Raw genomic sequence first — 16,333 nt, 5'->3', positions numbered from 1 at the left:
CAGTCCACCCCTCCCCAGCAGCTGAGGGATCTTTCTAGAAAGCCAATCATCGGACAGGCCCGCTGCTGCTTGGCTTCCGGAGGACTCTGAATAAAGTCCTGGACCTTATCGCCTTGCAGCCTTTACCGCCCCCACCGCTCCCAGGCCTCACCCACCCACACCTGGCCTGCCCCAGGCCCTGCCCTGCCCCAGGCCCTGCCCTCAGCCACACCTCCAAGACTCCAGCCGGCCTCGCCCACAGCCAGCCCAGGTGGTCACTGATGGCGCCTCCTCCTGCCAGGCGCCCAGGCCAAAAGCCTGGGTGGGCTCCTTGCCGCTGTCCCGTCGCTGCCCACGTCTGGTCTAGCAGGAAACTGACCACGCCCACCCGGCCCATGGCCACCTCCCCGGCCTCTCCTGGTGTAAACCTGGGTTTCTACAGAAGCCTTCTAACCATGCTCTGCTTCTGCCTTGCCACTGAGCAGTCCGTCATCAACACGAAACCTTCCGCGACGGAGCGCGAGCATGCCACCGTGTCCCCCCAGCTCGCAGTGAGCGCGCAGTCCTTATGTTGTGCCCGCCAACCCTCTCCCAGTCCTTACCCCTCCCCCTCCCCTCCCACCACTGGCCCAGGGACACCTGCACATCCCTGCCTCAGGACCTTTGCACGCTGCCTGGACCAAATTTCCCAGCCTCCCTTGCAGGCAGGTGGGACCGTGTGACTGAGCTCTGCCAATGGAGGCAACGCATGGGCTTCTACACTCTCCACTTCCCCGGTCTGCTAGCTGGACGTAAAGGACCTATTAGGTGACAGGGCCACAGATAGAGGTGCTTGGACACTGCAGGGTCAGGCAGAGGCCACCACCGACTAGGAACAGCTCTGTTGGCCTCCGGGTGAGTGAGAATTAAATGTGGGCTGGGTTCAGTTGCTGGAAGCTTGGGATCTGTTTGTCACAGCAGCTAGCCAGCATTCTTTGCTGACTGATACACATACACAAATAAGTGCCAAGCTGTCCCCACGACAGTGCTCCAAGGGGACACACAGTGCTGCTCAGTGATGAAAGCAGGGCCTCCGTCTTGGTCCAGAAGGCCCAGGATGGCTTCCCCGGCGGGGACATGAGGCCTGAAGGACAAGTGGAAATTTCCGAGGCAGAGGAACCAGCAGGAGGCAGGCACAGCGATGAAGGAAGGGAGCGCAGAGCTTCGGCAGAGGAAGTGGGGACAAGGGAGCAGGGGCCAGCCAGACCCCCCACCCCTGCCTCTCCTCCAGTTTTCAGGCCCATTTTCTCATTAAAACTTAAGGCCACTCTAAAAGTAGTTCACTCTACCTACTCTGTAGTTCAAGGAGAGGATTCTGAGAAGCGGGGGAGGGGCGGATCACCTGATCAGCTAGGCAGAACCGGACTGAGGGCTCCTGGCCCCAAGGTGCCGGGGTCAGCCCCAGCCGGTGTCCTGCCCGAGTGTCGCCCTAGTCTGGGCAGGACTTCAAGGCCAGACAGCTCAGATTCCCCACCTCCTGCCGCCAGCATCACCGTCGGTGATGACAGAAGGCAGACCTCAGTCCATCATGCTGGGACAGCGCTGGGGACGAGGGAGGTACAGGGCCAGAGGCGTCAAACTTTTATCCAAAAGCCAGCTCCAGCTTGCATGTCTGCTTAGCTCCTGGAGGATGCAATGGCTCCGGGACCCCTAGGGGGGTTTGCAGTGACAGGGACCAGGCACCACGCCTTGGAGCATAAATACTTCAACTAGGAGGTTCGTCCCCAAGGAACGACATTGACCAAGGCCAAGGGACCGAGCCAGAACAGAACCACTGCCTGCCCAAACACGCCGGACCTGGCAGCACCTCGACCTGCGAGGCAAAGGGGGAGAACCCAGGAGAGACAGCATGGTGCGGGGCAGGGACAGGGACGAGGGAACATGTGGCCTCGTGGCGTTTCCCTGCGGGACCTCTCTGAGCCTGAATTCACCCCAGGGGGGCTTCACCGCACATTGGCCGCCTGCAGAACCCCTGCTGCAGAGACCTGTCACCAGTGCTCCAGGAGTGGGCCTCACGCAAATGACAGGGCTCGGGGTCAGCGGGTCCAAGCTGGAGACCTCGCTCCGGCACTGGCTCGCCTGGTGACCCTTCCCTGAGCCGCCTTCTCTTCATGGTGAGACGGCCTTTGTCCCGGGTGCTCCAAGAGGGGAGGCTTGCCGGGGTCACACGCCCGGGATGCGCTGGAGCCCGCCGCCTGCCTGCCGTGGTCTCTTGGGAGCTGCCCCCTCCCCACCCAGCACGGCGGCAACGCGCCGCCTGGCCTTTCACAGGACTCTGCCACCTAGGTTCTCACGCCGGCCGGGGCGCCAGGAGAAGGGGGCTCATCCCTCCCCGTTTACAGAAGAGGCAGCTGAGGCTGGGACAGGGACGTGGTGGTGTGGGGTGGCCCAGCTGCGGCGGGCCCACCGGAATCTCCCTCATGAGACCCTCAGGGTCCGTTCTGTTTCCGTATCACACTTGGAGCATTTGTGACACAGTAACTATGGAAAAGCACCTCTGTGGGGCCCTGCGCTATCCAGGCAGCCCCTGGACACATTATCTCCGTGGAACCCTGTCTGTGATCACGTGAGGGACTGCTGGGAACAATGACACCATAAATGTAAAATGTGAGAGACCCCACCCACCTGACCGGCGAGCCCCAGAGCTTGTCCAGACAAGGCTTGCAGGGAGAAAGGTGTTTTCCTGACAGTGGCCCCTGGCAGGGAGGCGAGGTGGCTTCTCTGCCCACTTGAAGGAGCAGAAACTGAGGTCTCCAGCCCAGAGCCAGCACAGCTCTCTCCCACAGCTGGGCCGTGAGGTGCGGACACCCAGCTGCCCGCCAGGGTGAGGGGGGCCTGTGGGCAGGTGGCGAGCTCCCCGTCACAGGGGGCGTGCGGGCAGGCACTCGACAGGGAGCCCCTGTGACCTGGGATCGCAGCTGGCCATAGCTGCTGCCCTGAGCTGCCAGGGGTTCCCAGCGAGAAGACAAAGGGCATTGCGCCAGTGGAGCCAGGCCGGTGGCTGATTCCGGAACAGGAACCAAACTGGTTTCCTTGACCCCCACGGCAGCAGTTCAGAGAACTGGAAAAGCTGGCGAGGAAGGGAAAGGCGAAGCGGGGCACACAGGGCTGGGGACCCGCCCCCCTCGGGACGAAGAGTGGGCTTCTCCCCACTGCCGCCTCTTCCGGAATCCAGGCCCCCGTCATCTTGCCGGACCACTGGGCCAGACTCCCTAGGCTCCCTCCTGCCCTCCTCAGTCCACCCCTCCCCAGCAGCTGAGGGATCTTTCTAGAAAGCCAATCATCGGACAGGCCCGCTGCTGCTTGGCTTCCGGAGGACTCTGAATAAAGTCCTGGACCTTATCGCCTTGCAGCCTTTACCGCCCCCACCGCTCCCAGGCCTCACCCACCCACACCTGGCCTGCCCCAGGCCCTGCCCTGCCCCAGGCCCTGCCCTCAGCCACTCCTCCAAGACTCCAGCTGGCCTCGCCCACAGCCAGCCCAGGTGGTCACTGATGGCGCCTCCTCCTGCCAGGCGCCCAGGCCAAAAGCCTGGGTGGGCTCCTTGCCGCTGTCCTGTCGCTGCCCACGTCTGGTCTAGCAGGAAACTGACCACGCCCACCCGGCCCATGGCCACCTCCCCGGCCTCTGCTGGTGTAAACCTGGGTTTCTACAGAAGCCTTCTAACCATGCTCTGCTTCTGCCTTGCCACTGAGCAGTCCGTCATCAACACGAAACCTTCCGCGACGGAGCGCGAGCATGCCACCGTGTCCCCCCAGCTCGCAGTGAGAGCGCAGTCCTTATGTTGTGCCCGCCAACCCTCTCCCAGTCCTTACCCCTTCCCCTCCCCTCCCGCCACTGGCCCAGGGACACCTGCGTGTCCCTGCCTCAGGACCTTTGCACGCTGCCTGGACCAAATTTCCCAGCCTCCCTTGCAGGCAGGTGGGACCGTGTGACTGAGCTCTGCCAATGGAGGCAACGCATGGGCTTCTACACTCTCCACTTCCCCGGTCTGCTAGCTGGATGTAAAGGACCTATTAGGTGACAGGGCCACAGATAGAGGTGCTTGGACACTGCAGGGTCAGGCAGAGGCCACCACCGACTAGGAACAGCTCTGTTGGCCTCCGGGTGAGTGAGAATTAAATGTGGGCTGGGTTCAGTTGCTGGAAGCTTGGGATCTGTTTGTCACAGCAGCTAGCCAGCATTCTTTGCTGACTGATACACATACACAAATAAGTGCCAAGCTGTCCCCACGACAGTGCTCCAAGGGGACACACAGTGCTGCTCAGTGATGAAAGCAGGGCCTCCGTCTTGGTCCAGAAGGCCCAGGATGGCTTCCCCGGCGGGGACATGAGGCCTGAAGGACAAGTGGAAATTTCCGAGGCAGAGGAACCAGCAGGAGGCAGGCACAGGATGAAGGAAGGGAGCGCAGAGCTTCGGCAGAGGAAGTGGGGACAAGGGAGCAGGGGCCAGCCAGACCCCCCACCCCTGCCTCTCCTCCAGTTTTCAGGCCCATTTTCTCATTAAAACTTAAGGCCACTCTAAAAGTAGTTCACTCTACCTACTCTGTAGTTCAAGGAGAGGATTCTGAGAAGCGGGGGAGGGGCGGACCACCTGATCAGCTAGGCAGAACCGGACTGAGGGCTCCTGGCCCCAAGGTGCCGGGGTCAGCCCCAGCCGGTGTCCTGCCCGAGTGTCGCCCTAGTCTGGGCAGGACTTCAAGGCCAGACAGCTCAGATTCCCCACCTCCTGCCGCCAGCATCACCGTCGGTGATGACAGAAGGCAGACCTCAGTCCATCATGCTGGGACAGCGCTGGGGACGAGGGAGGTACAGGGCCAGAGGCGTCAAACTTTTATCCAAAAGCCAGCTCCAGCTTGCATGTCTGCTTAGCTCCTGGAGGATGCAATGGCTCCGGGACCCCTAGGGGGGTTTGCAGTGACAGGGACCAGGCACCACGCCTTGGAGCATAAATACTTCAACTAGGAGGTTCGTCCCCAAGGAACGACATTGACCAAGGCCAAGGGACCGAGCCAGAACAGAACCACTGCCTGCCCAAACACGCCGGACCTGGCAGCACCTCGACCTGCGAGGCAAAGGGGGAGAACCCAGGAGAGACAGCATGGTGCGGGGCAGGGACGGGGACGAGGGAACATGTGGCCTCGTGGCGTTTCCCTGCGGGACCTCTCTGAGCCTGAATTCACCCCAGGGGGGCTTCACCGCACATTGGCCGCCTGCAGAACCCCTGCTGCAGGGACCTGTCACCAGTGCTCCAGGAGTGGGCCTCACGCAAATGACAGGGCTCGGGGTCAGCGGGTCCAAGCTGGAGACCTCGCTCCGGCACTGGCTCGCCTGGTGACCCTTCCCTGAGCCGCCTTCTCTTCATGGTGAGACGGCCTTTGTCCCGGGTGCTCCAAGAGGGTGGCACCAGGGCCAGCCCGTGGAAGGGACAGAGATTGTGGCTGTAGGGGGCAGGTGCCCAAGGGGGAGGTGAGCAGAGCCCCCACAGTGGACGTCCGCCCCCCTCACCACCTGCAGAGCAAGGACGCGCCAAGGGTCCCACTGGCTTCACAGCAGACCATCCGAGGGCTGTGCTTCCTCCCCTGATTCCCAAGGCCATGGCCCCATGCAGGAGAGAGAGCTGGAAGCTGTGACGCCCCATTTCGAAGGGCTGCCATTAATTACCCAGGCTCCATGAATAACGCAGGCCGCGTCGGGTATGTTAACAGCACGTTCACGCAGCCTGCTACGGACAGGATGCGTTCTCGTCGGAGCTCCTCACCAATAATTCACGAGCCCACCCCTGTCTGGGCGCCGGGGGGACAGGGCTGGGGTTCGCCGGGGCTCGCGGGCTGCCTCCAACGGCCGCGTTGCACAACTCATTACGAACGGCCTTGCCGGGCATGTCGGACACCTTCGCGTTTCCACCCACTGTATTATTAACGGCTTCCTGAGCTGTGGCAGGCCAGCGTCGCACACGGCACCTTATAAATATTTGATCCGGCATCTATAGTCTGCCATTTATCATTTATAACGGGTTACAAAAACATTATAAAACATTTACTGCCCATTTATACATCATTTTTGGCTACCACGACGATGCGGTATAAATACATTATTAACCCTCTTCACGCCGTCATATGAACCCCGTGTGATGGGCCCGGCCCTCCAGCTCCAGTAAACAGCATGCAGGGCTGGCAGGGGTGGCCTGTGACTGTTGTGTGTCCTTGGCCACACACAGCACCTCTCTGTTCATGATGGATCAGTGACAGCCGCCCGTCAGGGAGCACTTCCTGTGAGCCAGGAACTGCTCACAGCACCCATCCCCACCCCCGAGCCCCCCATTTTACAGACATGAACAGGGAAGGATTGGCCCAGGGGCACAGGCAGGGAGAGCTGAGCTGGCATCAGAGTCGGGGTGTCTGTCTGAGCCTCTAGCGTTCCCCGTCCCGGGGTTGGGGTGAGAGCAGAGAAGGCTCCCCGGCCTGAGATGGGGCAGGACCGGAGGACACAGAGGGTGAACTCCGAGATCCAGGGTGCTCCAGGTAGGGGGCCTGGGATGGGGCGGACCTGGGTCGGGGCTCTGGGGAGGGCCCGCACGCCAGCTCTGACCTGGCAGCCCCTCAGCTCCTACAGCCACACACTCTGCCGCTCCAAAGGCCCTTCTGGCTGGGAGTCTGGGGTGCCATCTGTAATGTCGATCAGGGACGAAGGGGCCTGAGGGGTTGGGGACCCAGCGGCCCCTCCGCAGCGCCCCAGCTCTGTGTCCTCGGGAGGCGCCCAGGAGGATGAGGACAGCAGCAGGCCACGTGTGTGAAGCAGATGGCGGTCAGCGGCCGCTTCCTCCCGCAGTGGGGCCCTGGGCTCTGCACCAAGAAGTCCTCCCCTGGCCCAGCTCTCCTCTGCGTGTGGCCTTGGGATCAAGCCTTGTTGGGGGAGCGGCTCCCCGCAGCTTCCTCTCGGGCTCCCTGCCTAGAGCAGCTGCACACACACCACTCACTGGACAAATGCTCACTGCGCCCTGTTCTATGTCAGGCCGCCCCTTGCTTCCCGCCGAGCCCTGGGGCTCCTCCAGGCTGGACTTCGTGGCAGGAGGCCCCAGGCTGGGCTCTGCACCCACACCCGATGGCGAGGCGAGGCCTGTGCCCCGAGCTGCAAGTCCATGAACTGAGTCCCGCCTAGAAAATGACCAATCACCCTTCGAGACCCGCCTGACGTCTCACCTGCTCTGAACAGCCCTTCCAGACTCACCCAGGCATGGCCTCGCGGGGGCCCACCCCGGGTTCTGTGGGGGCCCAGCTTGGGCCTGGCACTGGGATCAGGGATCTGGCGACAACTAGACTTCTGACTCTGTCTGCCTATCCTCCCCAGAGTGTCCCTAACAGGTCATTTTCCCAGGGAGGGCAGGGTGGCAGGCCCCGGGGGAGGCCTCAAGCCACACCCTTCTCTGTGCAGACACCTGAAATGACCCTGCCTTTGCCTGTCCTGGCCCAACTGGGTCAGAGCTGTCAGTTGCTCCAAGGAAAGGCGGGGGGTGCGGCGGGGGGCGGGGGGCGGTCCTACACCAGGACCCCTGAGCAGCTCTGCCCTGTGTGACCTTGGGCAACTGTGGATTTCATCTGGCCATCAGCCAGCTCTCCCAGAGGAACGTGGGCACTGGCCCTGGGGAGCCCTCATGGGGAGACCCAGGGACCCCAGGCTGCCCTCCCCTCTCGGCCCTCTGCCTAGCGGGCTGCAGGCCGGCTGGCCTGTTTAAAGGTCACCGGCCCACTTTCCCAGAACTGAAAATGAAACCAGAAGGCGGTTTGTTATGAGGCTGGGAGGGGGCAGGTGAGCTCATCGCTATGGCGACACTTCACCTGGCCCCACCCCTCCCCACCTGGGAAGGAAGCCCCGTGACTGGCTGCCCTCTCACCCTGCCTGGACCTGGTCCGCACCCTCCCCTGGGGTTCCCCTCAGAGGGAAGGGGTTGCAAGGCTGAGTTGGTCTCCTGGGGAGCTTGTCAGGCCAGCCTGGACTGGGAGCTCCCTGCCACGCTCGCTGGGAGACCTACCCTCAGGGGTCCTATCGAATGTCCCCTCCCCACAGCTGGTCCCTGGGCCCAGTGGCCCTGTGGAGAGTGGCCATGGGTGAGGGGCTCAGAGGGAGGCCAGGGCATGGATCACAGCGAGACTCCGGCCACTGATCCAGCCTGGGGCTAGTGCCAGCAACCCGACCCGCACACCTCTGCCCGACCCCTCCCCAACCGCCCGCACAGCCTCCACCCGTCTGTCCAGGAATGGTTAGGGGGCTGTTCTCCAGGGGCCTGGTGTGTGCGCCCTGACCGTCTGCTCCGCATCGCTCAGCAGACTCCCCCCCACCACCTGCCCGCCTGGCAGCTCTTTCAGGTGAGACACCTTTGGCTCAGAGAAGCACGATTTTCTCACCAGGTGGGTAGGTGAGTGCAGCCCCTCGAGGAGGGGAACAGGCCCAGAGAGGGGCACGAGTGAGCCCTGCCCTGCTTCCCCAAGCCCCAGCCAGGGGTTGACAAGCTGCCTGACGGCTGGCGTGGGACAGGCTGCCACAGGGTCTCCTGCCTGGGCTCCCACCCAGGCCCAGGGCCCTGATGGACTAGACCGGCCTCGCCTGATCTGCACGCCCCAGGCCACACCGGCTCCCTGCCCAGTCCGCTGTGGGGTGACAAGCGGCGAGACGAGGACCCAGCTGGGGGAAGGCATCCGAGTGTGGGGTGCGGGAAGCCTCTCTGGAGGTGGTGTCCCGGGGTTGGGAGCTGAGGACGAGCGGAAGCTGGCCAGGTGGGCGATGGGAAGCAAGGCTTGTGCCAAGGCCCCACAGCCGGTTTGGGCTTCGCAGGTGACCTGGCTGAGGCGCTGAGCTAGGGGAGAAGGGTCAGGATCACAAGGTTCCGACAGATGTGCCAGGCCACCCCGTCTTGGCAGCTGAGCCTGCCCTGGTCTGTGCAGGCCTGGGAGGCAGCTGGCCACTGGGGGCCAGAGTTTGGGTGAGGGGCACAGAGCAGGCTAGGCGCCCCTGAGACCCAGGTGATAAGTCGAGACACGGAGAGGGGTGCACTCAGCCCCACAGGGCAGCCTGCACGCCCTCCTCGCCCTCACACTCACGTGCTCCCTCACCCACCGCCACGCATGCCCACTGCCCGGGGCCTGGGAGGCGTCTGCACCTGACCTGGCCTGGCCTGGCCTGGCCTGGCCTTCTCCTGCACACGCCGCACGCGCCTGTGGTCAGTCAGCGGGCTCCCGCCACAGCACGCACCCCCAGCGGCCGCCTCAGCTCCCCCAGCACCAGCCGGGGATCGTGGGGCTGTTGCCTCACTCCTCGGGCCTCAGCTCCCTCGTGTGAAATGGGACAGTGTCATCGGAAGCTGCTGCTCAGCACGGCTGGGCCGGCATTCACAGTGACGGTGACGGCCTCCGGATCGCCTCGCGCACACTGGCCAGAGCCCGCATGCCTGCTCTGCCCCTGCTTTCAAGCGATGCAGCGCACACGCACGTGCCAGTCGAGGGCCGGGACGGTGGCCTCCACGCTTCGTGCTGTGGTGACTGGCCGGCACGCATGGGTGCTGCAGGTGCTGCCAGACCCGCCCGCAGGGCCTGCCCACACCGGTCAGCCTGAGGGTGGAAGGCGGGGTCTCAGGGCTTTTGGAATTCCGGATTTCCTGGGGTGAGACTGAGCCCCCCTTTCCTGTGTAGTCTCCCCTTCTGTGCATGAAAAACATGCCCATACGCCTCTGTGATGAGACCAGGCGAAGACAGACAGCAAGCCCTGACGCTGGTGTAACCAGTGGGAAGTGGGTCCCAGGACCCCAAAGCCTGCCTGTGCCGCTGGGCCCCTCACGCCATGGCGTCCAGCCAAAATGCTCCAGGCTTGTCCTTCCTCAATCCAGGGAGCCTGTGCCCCAGTGCAACGTGGGAATGCACCCCCAAACCCACTGGTGGCTCTGGGCCCCTGGGCAAGGCAGCAGCACGTTGGGGCTCACGGGTGTCCCAACAGCTGTTACCCAAATCCAGGTGGGCGGTGCTGTGGCATTGTGTAAGTGACATGGTGCAAAGGGGGCTTTCTGGACGTGGCAGTTCCTGGCTGCCAGGCTGAGGGCTCCACTGGGCAGGGCAGGAGGGCGCCGTGCACATGGCACCCAGCCCAGGCAGCAGGAGGGGCCTCCTGGCTCCACGCCCTGCTCTGCGGCTCCGAGCCGGCTCTTTTCTGGGCGGGGCTGAGCCTCGAGCCTCGAGCCCCAGCGGTGGCCGTCAAGCCAGTTCTATGTGCCCGAGAACCACACAATGGGACTGAGAAATACACCACTTGGAGGGGAACCCAAGACTCCACGGAAGGAGTGGCACAGGACAGGCAGGATGTGGACACCCAGGGTCATCACACCAAGAACTTGGGGGGTGGGGAGACTGGGAGTTGGGGCCAGGGCACCCTGAAGGAAGGGCCCATAGCTGGGAGGGGCTGAGTGGGGCTGCCCCAGGCTGTGCGGGGAGCAGGAGGGACTCCCGCCCCACTGAGGGCCAGTCTCCAGAGACTCAAGTGTGGCCAGGACCCATCCAGCCTCGGCCCGCCTGGGACATGGCTTCCGGGAAGGGCCTGGGCCTGGGTTAGCCACAGCACCCCTCATGGCCCCGTGCTGAGCAGGAGCCAGGTGGCCCAGGGACCCACTGCCTGAACCCCGAGAAGCCCTGGCAGAGGGAAGAACGGTGACACCTGTGTGCTGGAAAGATCCTGTGGCTGCTGTGAGTGTGAGCGGGGTAGGACGTGTCCCCCCCAACTAAGGCAAGGAAACAGGCCTTTGGGACTAGCGCAGCTTGGGGGACCCAGAGCCCTCAGAGAAACCAACTTCCTGGGCACAGCCCCACACTCCCGGTGCCCTCGGGCCACACCCGGTGCCCCGGTGCCCTTGGGCAGAGCCGCCGGCACCAGCTCCCTGTACCCCTAGAGAATGGAAACTGTGCCAGGCCTTTGTCCCTTAGCCAGCTTTTGGAGACAGGTCCTGCTAGCACTGGCTTCCTGGAGTGATGCCCATAGCCAAGGGACTCAGGGCCTTGGGGTCCCTTGTGAGGGGAAAACTGGTCTGACCCCCGCACCTGACCCCCGCAAGCCCACTCCCTCACGCAGACTAACGAGGCCTCGTGGCTCCTACTGAAACCAAGACTGTGGGCAGAGAGCTCAGGGCCCAGGAGGGGCCCAGGAGCAAGCTGGCCCACTGGGGACAGGTGGGTGGCGGATGGGGCTCCCACTCCAAGTCCCATTTGACTGCCAAGCATCTCGGAGGTGAAGAAACCAAGCAGCCTGCGCGGGAGCTCAGAGCATTTCATTGAACCCAGCCCTCACCCTGAGGTGCTGCGACATCCTGTCCTCTGGGCTGCGTCCCCATCCCGTCATCCCCCTGCAGGCGGGAAGCCTCAGGGCAGACGGCTCCCGCCCCCACTGCTGGCTGCAGCACCGGCCGCGGGCTGAGTGCTGCCCCTGCCCTCTCCCAGCAGACAGCACCGCTGGACCACAAGCCTTCCAAGCTCGGCCAGGGGACCCGGTGGGCAGCTGAGGGGCCTGAGCGCGCGTGGCCACGCCGTGGCAGGCTCACACCACTGCCTCCATGTGCAGGGTCCGCAGGGCCTCGGAGATCTGGGCGCTGGTGTCCACCTGGCCGTACATGCCCACCAGGAAGGCCCGGTGCAGCAGCACGGCCGCGTGCTCTGTGGGAGAGACAGACTCTCAGGCCCCGGTGGCCGCCTTCCCCGAGCGCAGGCGGGCACGGCGGGGCGGGGCGGGTGGACGGGCTCACCCGGGCAGAGGAGCGTGTACTCCGGCAGGCTCCTGAGCGCCGTCTGCACCACCTCCAGGTCCCGGCTGCCCAGGCAGCACATGAACGTGGGCAAGAAGTCGGCAGCAATGCTGGAAAAGCCACGTGCGCAGTGGGCACCTCCTCGCCACGCAGGCCCCACCGCGCAGGCGCCCGGGGCGGCGGGGCACGGCCTCACCTGGGGCTGTTCTGGATGGCGCGCAGGGCCAGGCTGAAGGCCAGGTCACGGCAGGCCTCCTCTGCCGAGCTCATCAGCCGCTGCAGGTTGGTCTGTGGGGCGGGGGCGACACCGGGTGACCCTGCTGCCCAGGGCTTGAGCCCTTGACCCTCAGGCTCTTGGCCTGGAACAGAGGACCAGCAGGGTCCCAACCCCCAGGTCCCTACCCTGTCACTGGCGGGCTCTGAGACCTCCGGTCCTGTGGGCAGGAAGTGCCGGTGACCAGAAGGCTCCAGAGCAGAGGGGAGGCCCTGCCTCGGCTCCGCCCACTAGGAGCACCCAGGAGGCGGGGCTGACACATGATGCCCCCACCCGCGAAGGCTCAGCCCAGGGCCCCACGTGGCTTCTCCAGCCCAGCCTTGAAGCTCACGGCAGGAGTGGGGGTGCGCTCCCCGAGCTCCAAGCCCACTCACCGAGAAGAAGCCCAGGACCTCGGGTCTCCTCCGGGACATCTCGTCTACGTCGCTCAGAACCTCCAGCAGATCTGAGACGGGCAGAAGCAGGTGAGGGGCTGGCCCCCGCCGCTGCTCAGGGAGTGGCCCTCTGTCCCTCTGTCCCCGAGAAACCCGCAGGCAGGAGAGGCAGGCCTGGGGCAGAGCCCGCTGTGCAGCGGGACCCCTGGGCCGGGCCGGGCAGAGCTCCAGGGCGCCAGAGGGGCCCCTGGCAGCCCCGCTCCAGCTTCTGTGCAGGCTTTCCAGCACAGGGCAGCCACCAGGACACCGGCACCAGTGCCTCCTGGGACCTTCTGCACCATCCTTGGCACTTGGTGAGGTCTGGGAGTCCCCCAGCACTTCAGGGCAAGAAGACCCCGGAGTTCTGCTGGCTCCCCAATTCCCCAGGCCAGCAGCGCCCAACCGTGGGCGGTGGGTGACTGAGGAGCTGTCGGAGGTGCTCTCCCAATTCTTCACCTGACCTGAGGGGCCAGCCATCTACATTAGGACCAGACTCCCCAGACGTCTGCGCTAGGGCCCACTCCCCCTGTCAGCTGGCTACCCAGCCCCCATGCTTGTCTGGGGTGGGGGGTACTGACCCCAGACACACACCCAGTTCTGGGTGCTCCCCACACCACTAAGGGTGCCCAGCAGCCCAATGCTGCCTGGCCACCCAGGCCCTCGGCTTTCCCGCGACGACACCAGCCATATGCCAGTCCACTGCCAGCGCCCCCGCCACAGGTATCCCCGAAACAGCAGAGGTCCCTACCCCTGTGCCTTGTCTGGAGCCCGCTCCCCAGCATGCTGGCCTTCCCCTGCCTCTTCCTCCAGCACCCTTCTCTGCCCCCACCGTGAGGAAATGGCCCAGCAGGCACCTGCTGTTCTGGGTGTCCAGAAGGCCAGGGCCTGTGGGACCCTGACTCCCAGACTCACCCTCGACGCTCTGGCCCCGAGAAAGCCTCTTCATGTAGGGGGCCATTTCAGCCGCCGTCAGAGGGGTGGAGAGGGAGACGCTGACCAGGGGCAGGGAGCCAGCTGCACTCTCGTCTGCAACACAGGAAGCTGGTGCCACTGGCTGGGGACATCGATGTGCCCTGGAGCACTGTCCACGCAGGGCCCGAAAGGAGGCCCAAGGGGAGTGGCCCAGGAACACTCGGCAGCAAGGCCCCAGGACCCCAAGCACAAGTGAGGGCCGCCCTCGCCCAGCAGCCCTGGCCCCAAGCAGCACTGGGCCGGGCAGGGTGCTGGCGCACCGTGGGCATTCTTCAGTAAACGTGACGAAGCGACCAGCTGTGGGGAACAGCCTGGGACACTCAGCACCTTTCTTCCTCATACCTGTCACCTGCTCTGCTTCTTTCCTGTGCTCACCTGACACATAGCAGGCACTCGATAAAGGCACCTGAGTGCTGGACACTGTGCTCAGTGTGCCCACGAAGTGCCGAGTTACACTCAACACATTTGCCAAACTGCGCAGCAAAGCGGCCGTCAGGACCAGGACCGCGTGGGGGTCACTTGCTCATGCGCTAACCCCCAGCAGTGTGCCGGATGTGCTGGAGCGCTGCTGGCCCTGCCTGCGCGTGCCAGGTTACCATCAGTGCTAAGGGACACAGGACAAAGATGGGGGACGAGAACAGAGGGACTCGGCTAGCTTCCCACGGAGGAACAGGGTGCTGTGTGATCACGCCGGCCACAGTACCACTCAGGGCTACCTGCATGTACCCCCGACCCAGGCCCACAATGCCCAGGGACACCTGGGACGATCCCCGGGGCTGCCGTGCTGCTGGGGGAGGCCGGGCCGGCACCCCGTCCCAGAGCCCCGTGGCCCGCTCACCCTCGCCATCCTCGTCCAGGCCATGGTCGGCTCTGCCGTCCCTGCTGGGCAGGCTGAGCCCTGCGAGGAGGGACTTGAGCATTACCAGGTCACTGCTGTCGAAGGACAAGTCGCTGGGGAGGGAGCACAGGTGGACTGTCAGGACGCCGCCATGGGGGGGCGGGGCCCGACGCCGGTGCGGGGGACCTGGGACGCTCAGGAAGCAGCCATGGGAATGGAAGGGCAAGATGGCACCAGCGGGCAGTTTAGCGCAGCTCTGCGTCCAGGGCTGGCAAGCTCAGTCCGAGCCACCCCTGCTGCCTCAGCAGTATGCATTCCCGGCTGCCACCCACCTCGAGAGTGCCCCGGCCCCCGCACCCTCGCTGTCCGGGCCGGACGAGCGCACACTCACTGGAGCACGTCGGAGTGCTTCTGCAGGAAGGGGATGGCTGCCGGGGCGTTGCAGGTGATGTACTTGTGGGTGAACTGCACAAACTTGTTGATGAAGGGGGCCAGGTGGCGGGAGGACTTCCTGTAGTTCTGCAAAGGGGCAATGTGCAACATGGAGCACTCAGAGCCCATGGCACCCTGTCCTGCTCACGCTGCGCCCCCTGGAGGCCTCACAAGGGACGCTGGGCTCCACCAATGCCACCCCCGCTGGCCACTGGGCAGTATGTTAAGGATCCCTTGTCCTTGGTGAACTCCCAGGGCAGACGAGGAGATGCCCAACTTAAGCACATGACAAGAAGGATCACAGAGTCACAGCGACTGTAGAGAAGGAAGCCTGAGCCCCGAATGAATTTCAGATAACATGAGGTCTCCGCACGTGGGAGCTGGCTCCCAAGGGCCAGCCTGGTCCTGTCCTTGACGCGGGCCAAGGGGCTCTGCTTTCCTGTGGGGTCCCAGGAGCCCCGAAGGCCCACGGCCTGTGTCTGCCCTCGCCGCATGGCTTCGGCGGAGGGGAAGACCCCAGTCTGTCCTGGGTGGATCGGCCCGGCCGTGGGAGCAGAGGCAGACGAGCTGAATGGGACGGATTTCACAACAGTGGGGGCCGCTGGCTGAGAAGGGCGCAGGGGGAGGAGCAAGGACGGGGCGGGGGGTGCGCGGCGACGGGGCCAGCCCCTGTGCACACCCGAGACGGGGCTCTGCCTCCCATCTCCCAGGCTGTGGCACCTAGAGGACAGAGGCCAGCGCATCACAGTCTGGTCCCTGGCGGCCACGGGAGGCACCCACCAGAAGCAGGCGGATGAAGGAACGCAGACAGTCCCACAGCGCCCCCTGGTGCTCGCTCCGGAACACCTGCGGCTGCAGCAGCTCCAGCACCCCCAGCACGTGCAGGAAGAAAGTCAGGTGGTTCTGCTGCCGGAACTCGTGGAAGTTGAGGTGGGTGCGGCCGTGCAGGAGTGCGGCGATCATGGGCAGATGCCTGGAGACGCAGGAGAGCATTTGGTGGTCCTGACCACCCAGACACGCAGACACATGGCCCACACCAGGAGCTGGCTAAAACGCCTGTCGGAACTGACGGGTCGGGGCTGCTGGCCCGGGGCCCTCTCCAAGGGACCAGAACAGAATGCCGCCCACCCTCAGGCTCTGGGCTGGGAGGAGCGACTACGCCCTCTCTTGGAGTCTCTCTGGTCCCTCCCACCGAGGCTCAGCTGAGTCAGAAATGGTAACTGCCCTACTGGACTGTCCCAGGCCAGCTGGCCACTCTGCACATCTGCATGACCACACATCAGCTGGCAGCCCCGACCTTGCTGTTAAACTGTACTGGGAGTGGAGGCGGGGCCCCAACGCCCCCAGAGCATCTACTCAGCTTGGGATGAGGGGGGCATTCTGCCTCGAGCTGGGTCTCGTGGGGTCCCCAGCGTGGTAGGCAGCACCTGAGCAGCAGGATGGGGTGGGCCACAGCCAGCTTCCGACAGGCCATGTTGGCGTCAGCCACGCGGTTCTCAGACGCCCGGGAGTCACTGGTGTCCGCGAGGAGAGTGATGAAGCGGTGGGTGAGGACGTCCAGCTGCGAGGAAGGGCAGCAGAGGCTGGGGCCGCCGCAGCCCGGGCGCCTCA

The 16,333-nt window shown here is 64.5% G+C and overlaps 1 protein-coding gene across 1 annotated transcript in view; it reads right to left on the bottom strand.

Moving 5' to 3' along the window:
- Positions 1-11,303: 11,303 nt before the first annotated feature.
- INTS1 (integrator complex subunit 1) overlaps positions 11,304-16,333 on the bottom strand; it is a 31,107-nt gene continuing 26,077 nt past the window's right edge. The window contains exons 35-43 of the mRNA XM_023522374.1: positions 16,150-16,329; positions 15,503-15,695; positions 14,682-14,809; positions 14,291-14,403; positions 13,393-13,506; positions 12,442-12,512; positions 11,990-12,081; positions 11,794-11,903; positions 11,304-11,704 (exon numbers count right to left, since the gene is read on the bottom strand). Coding sequence (XP_023378142.1) covers positions 11,589-11,704; positions 11,794-11,903; positions 11,990-12,081; positions 12,442-12,512; positions 13,393-13,506; positions 14,291-14,403; positions 14,682-14,809; positions 15,503-15,695; positions 16,150-16,329 — 1,117 coding nt within the window. The 3' untranslated portion in view covers positions 11,304-11,588. The remainder of the gene's footprint in view (positions 11,705-11,793; positions 11,904-11,989; positions 12,082-12,441; positions 12,513-13,392; positions 13,507-14,290; positions 14,404-14,681; positions 14,810-15,502; positions 15,696-16,149; positions 16,330-16,333) is intronic.

This window comes from Pteropus vampyrus, unplaced genomic scaffold (assembly GCF_000151845.1).
Source record: "Pteropus vampyrus isolate Shadow unplaced genomic scaffold, Pvam_2.0 Scaffold343, whole genome shotgun sequence".
In the NCBI taxonomy this organism is placed as follows: domain Eukaryota; kingdom Metazoa; phylum Chordata; class Mammalia; order Chiroptera; family Pteropodidae; genus Pteropus; species Pteropus vampyrus.
Note: the sequence above shows the minus strand (reverse complement) of the source record. Positions and strands in the feature narration are given on the sequence as shown.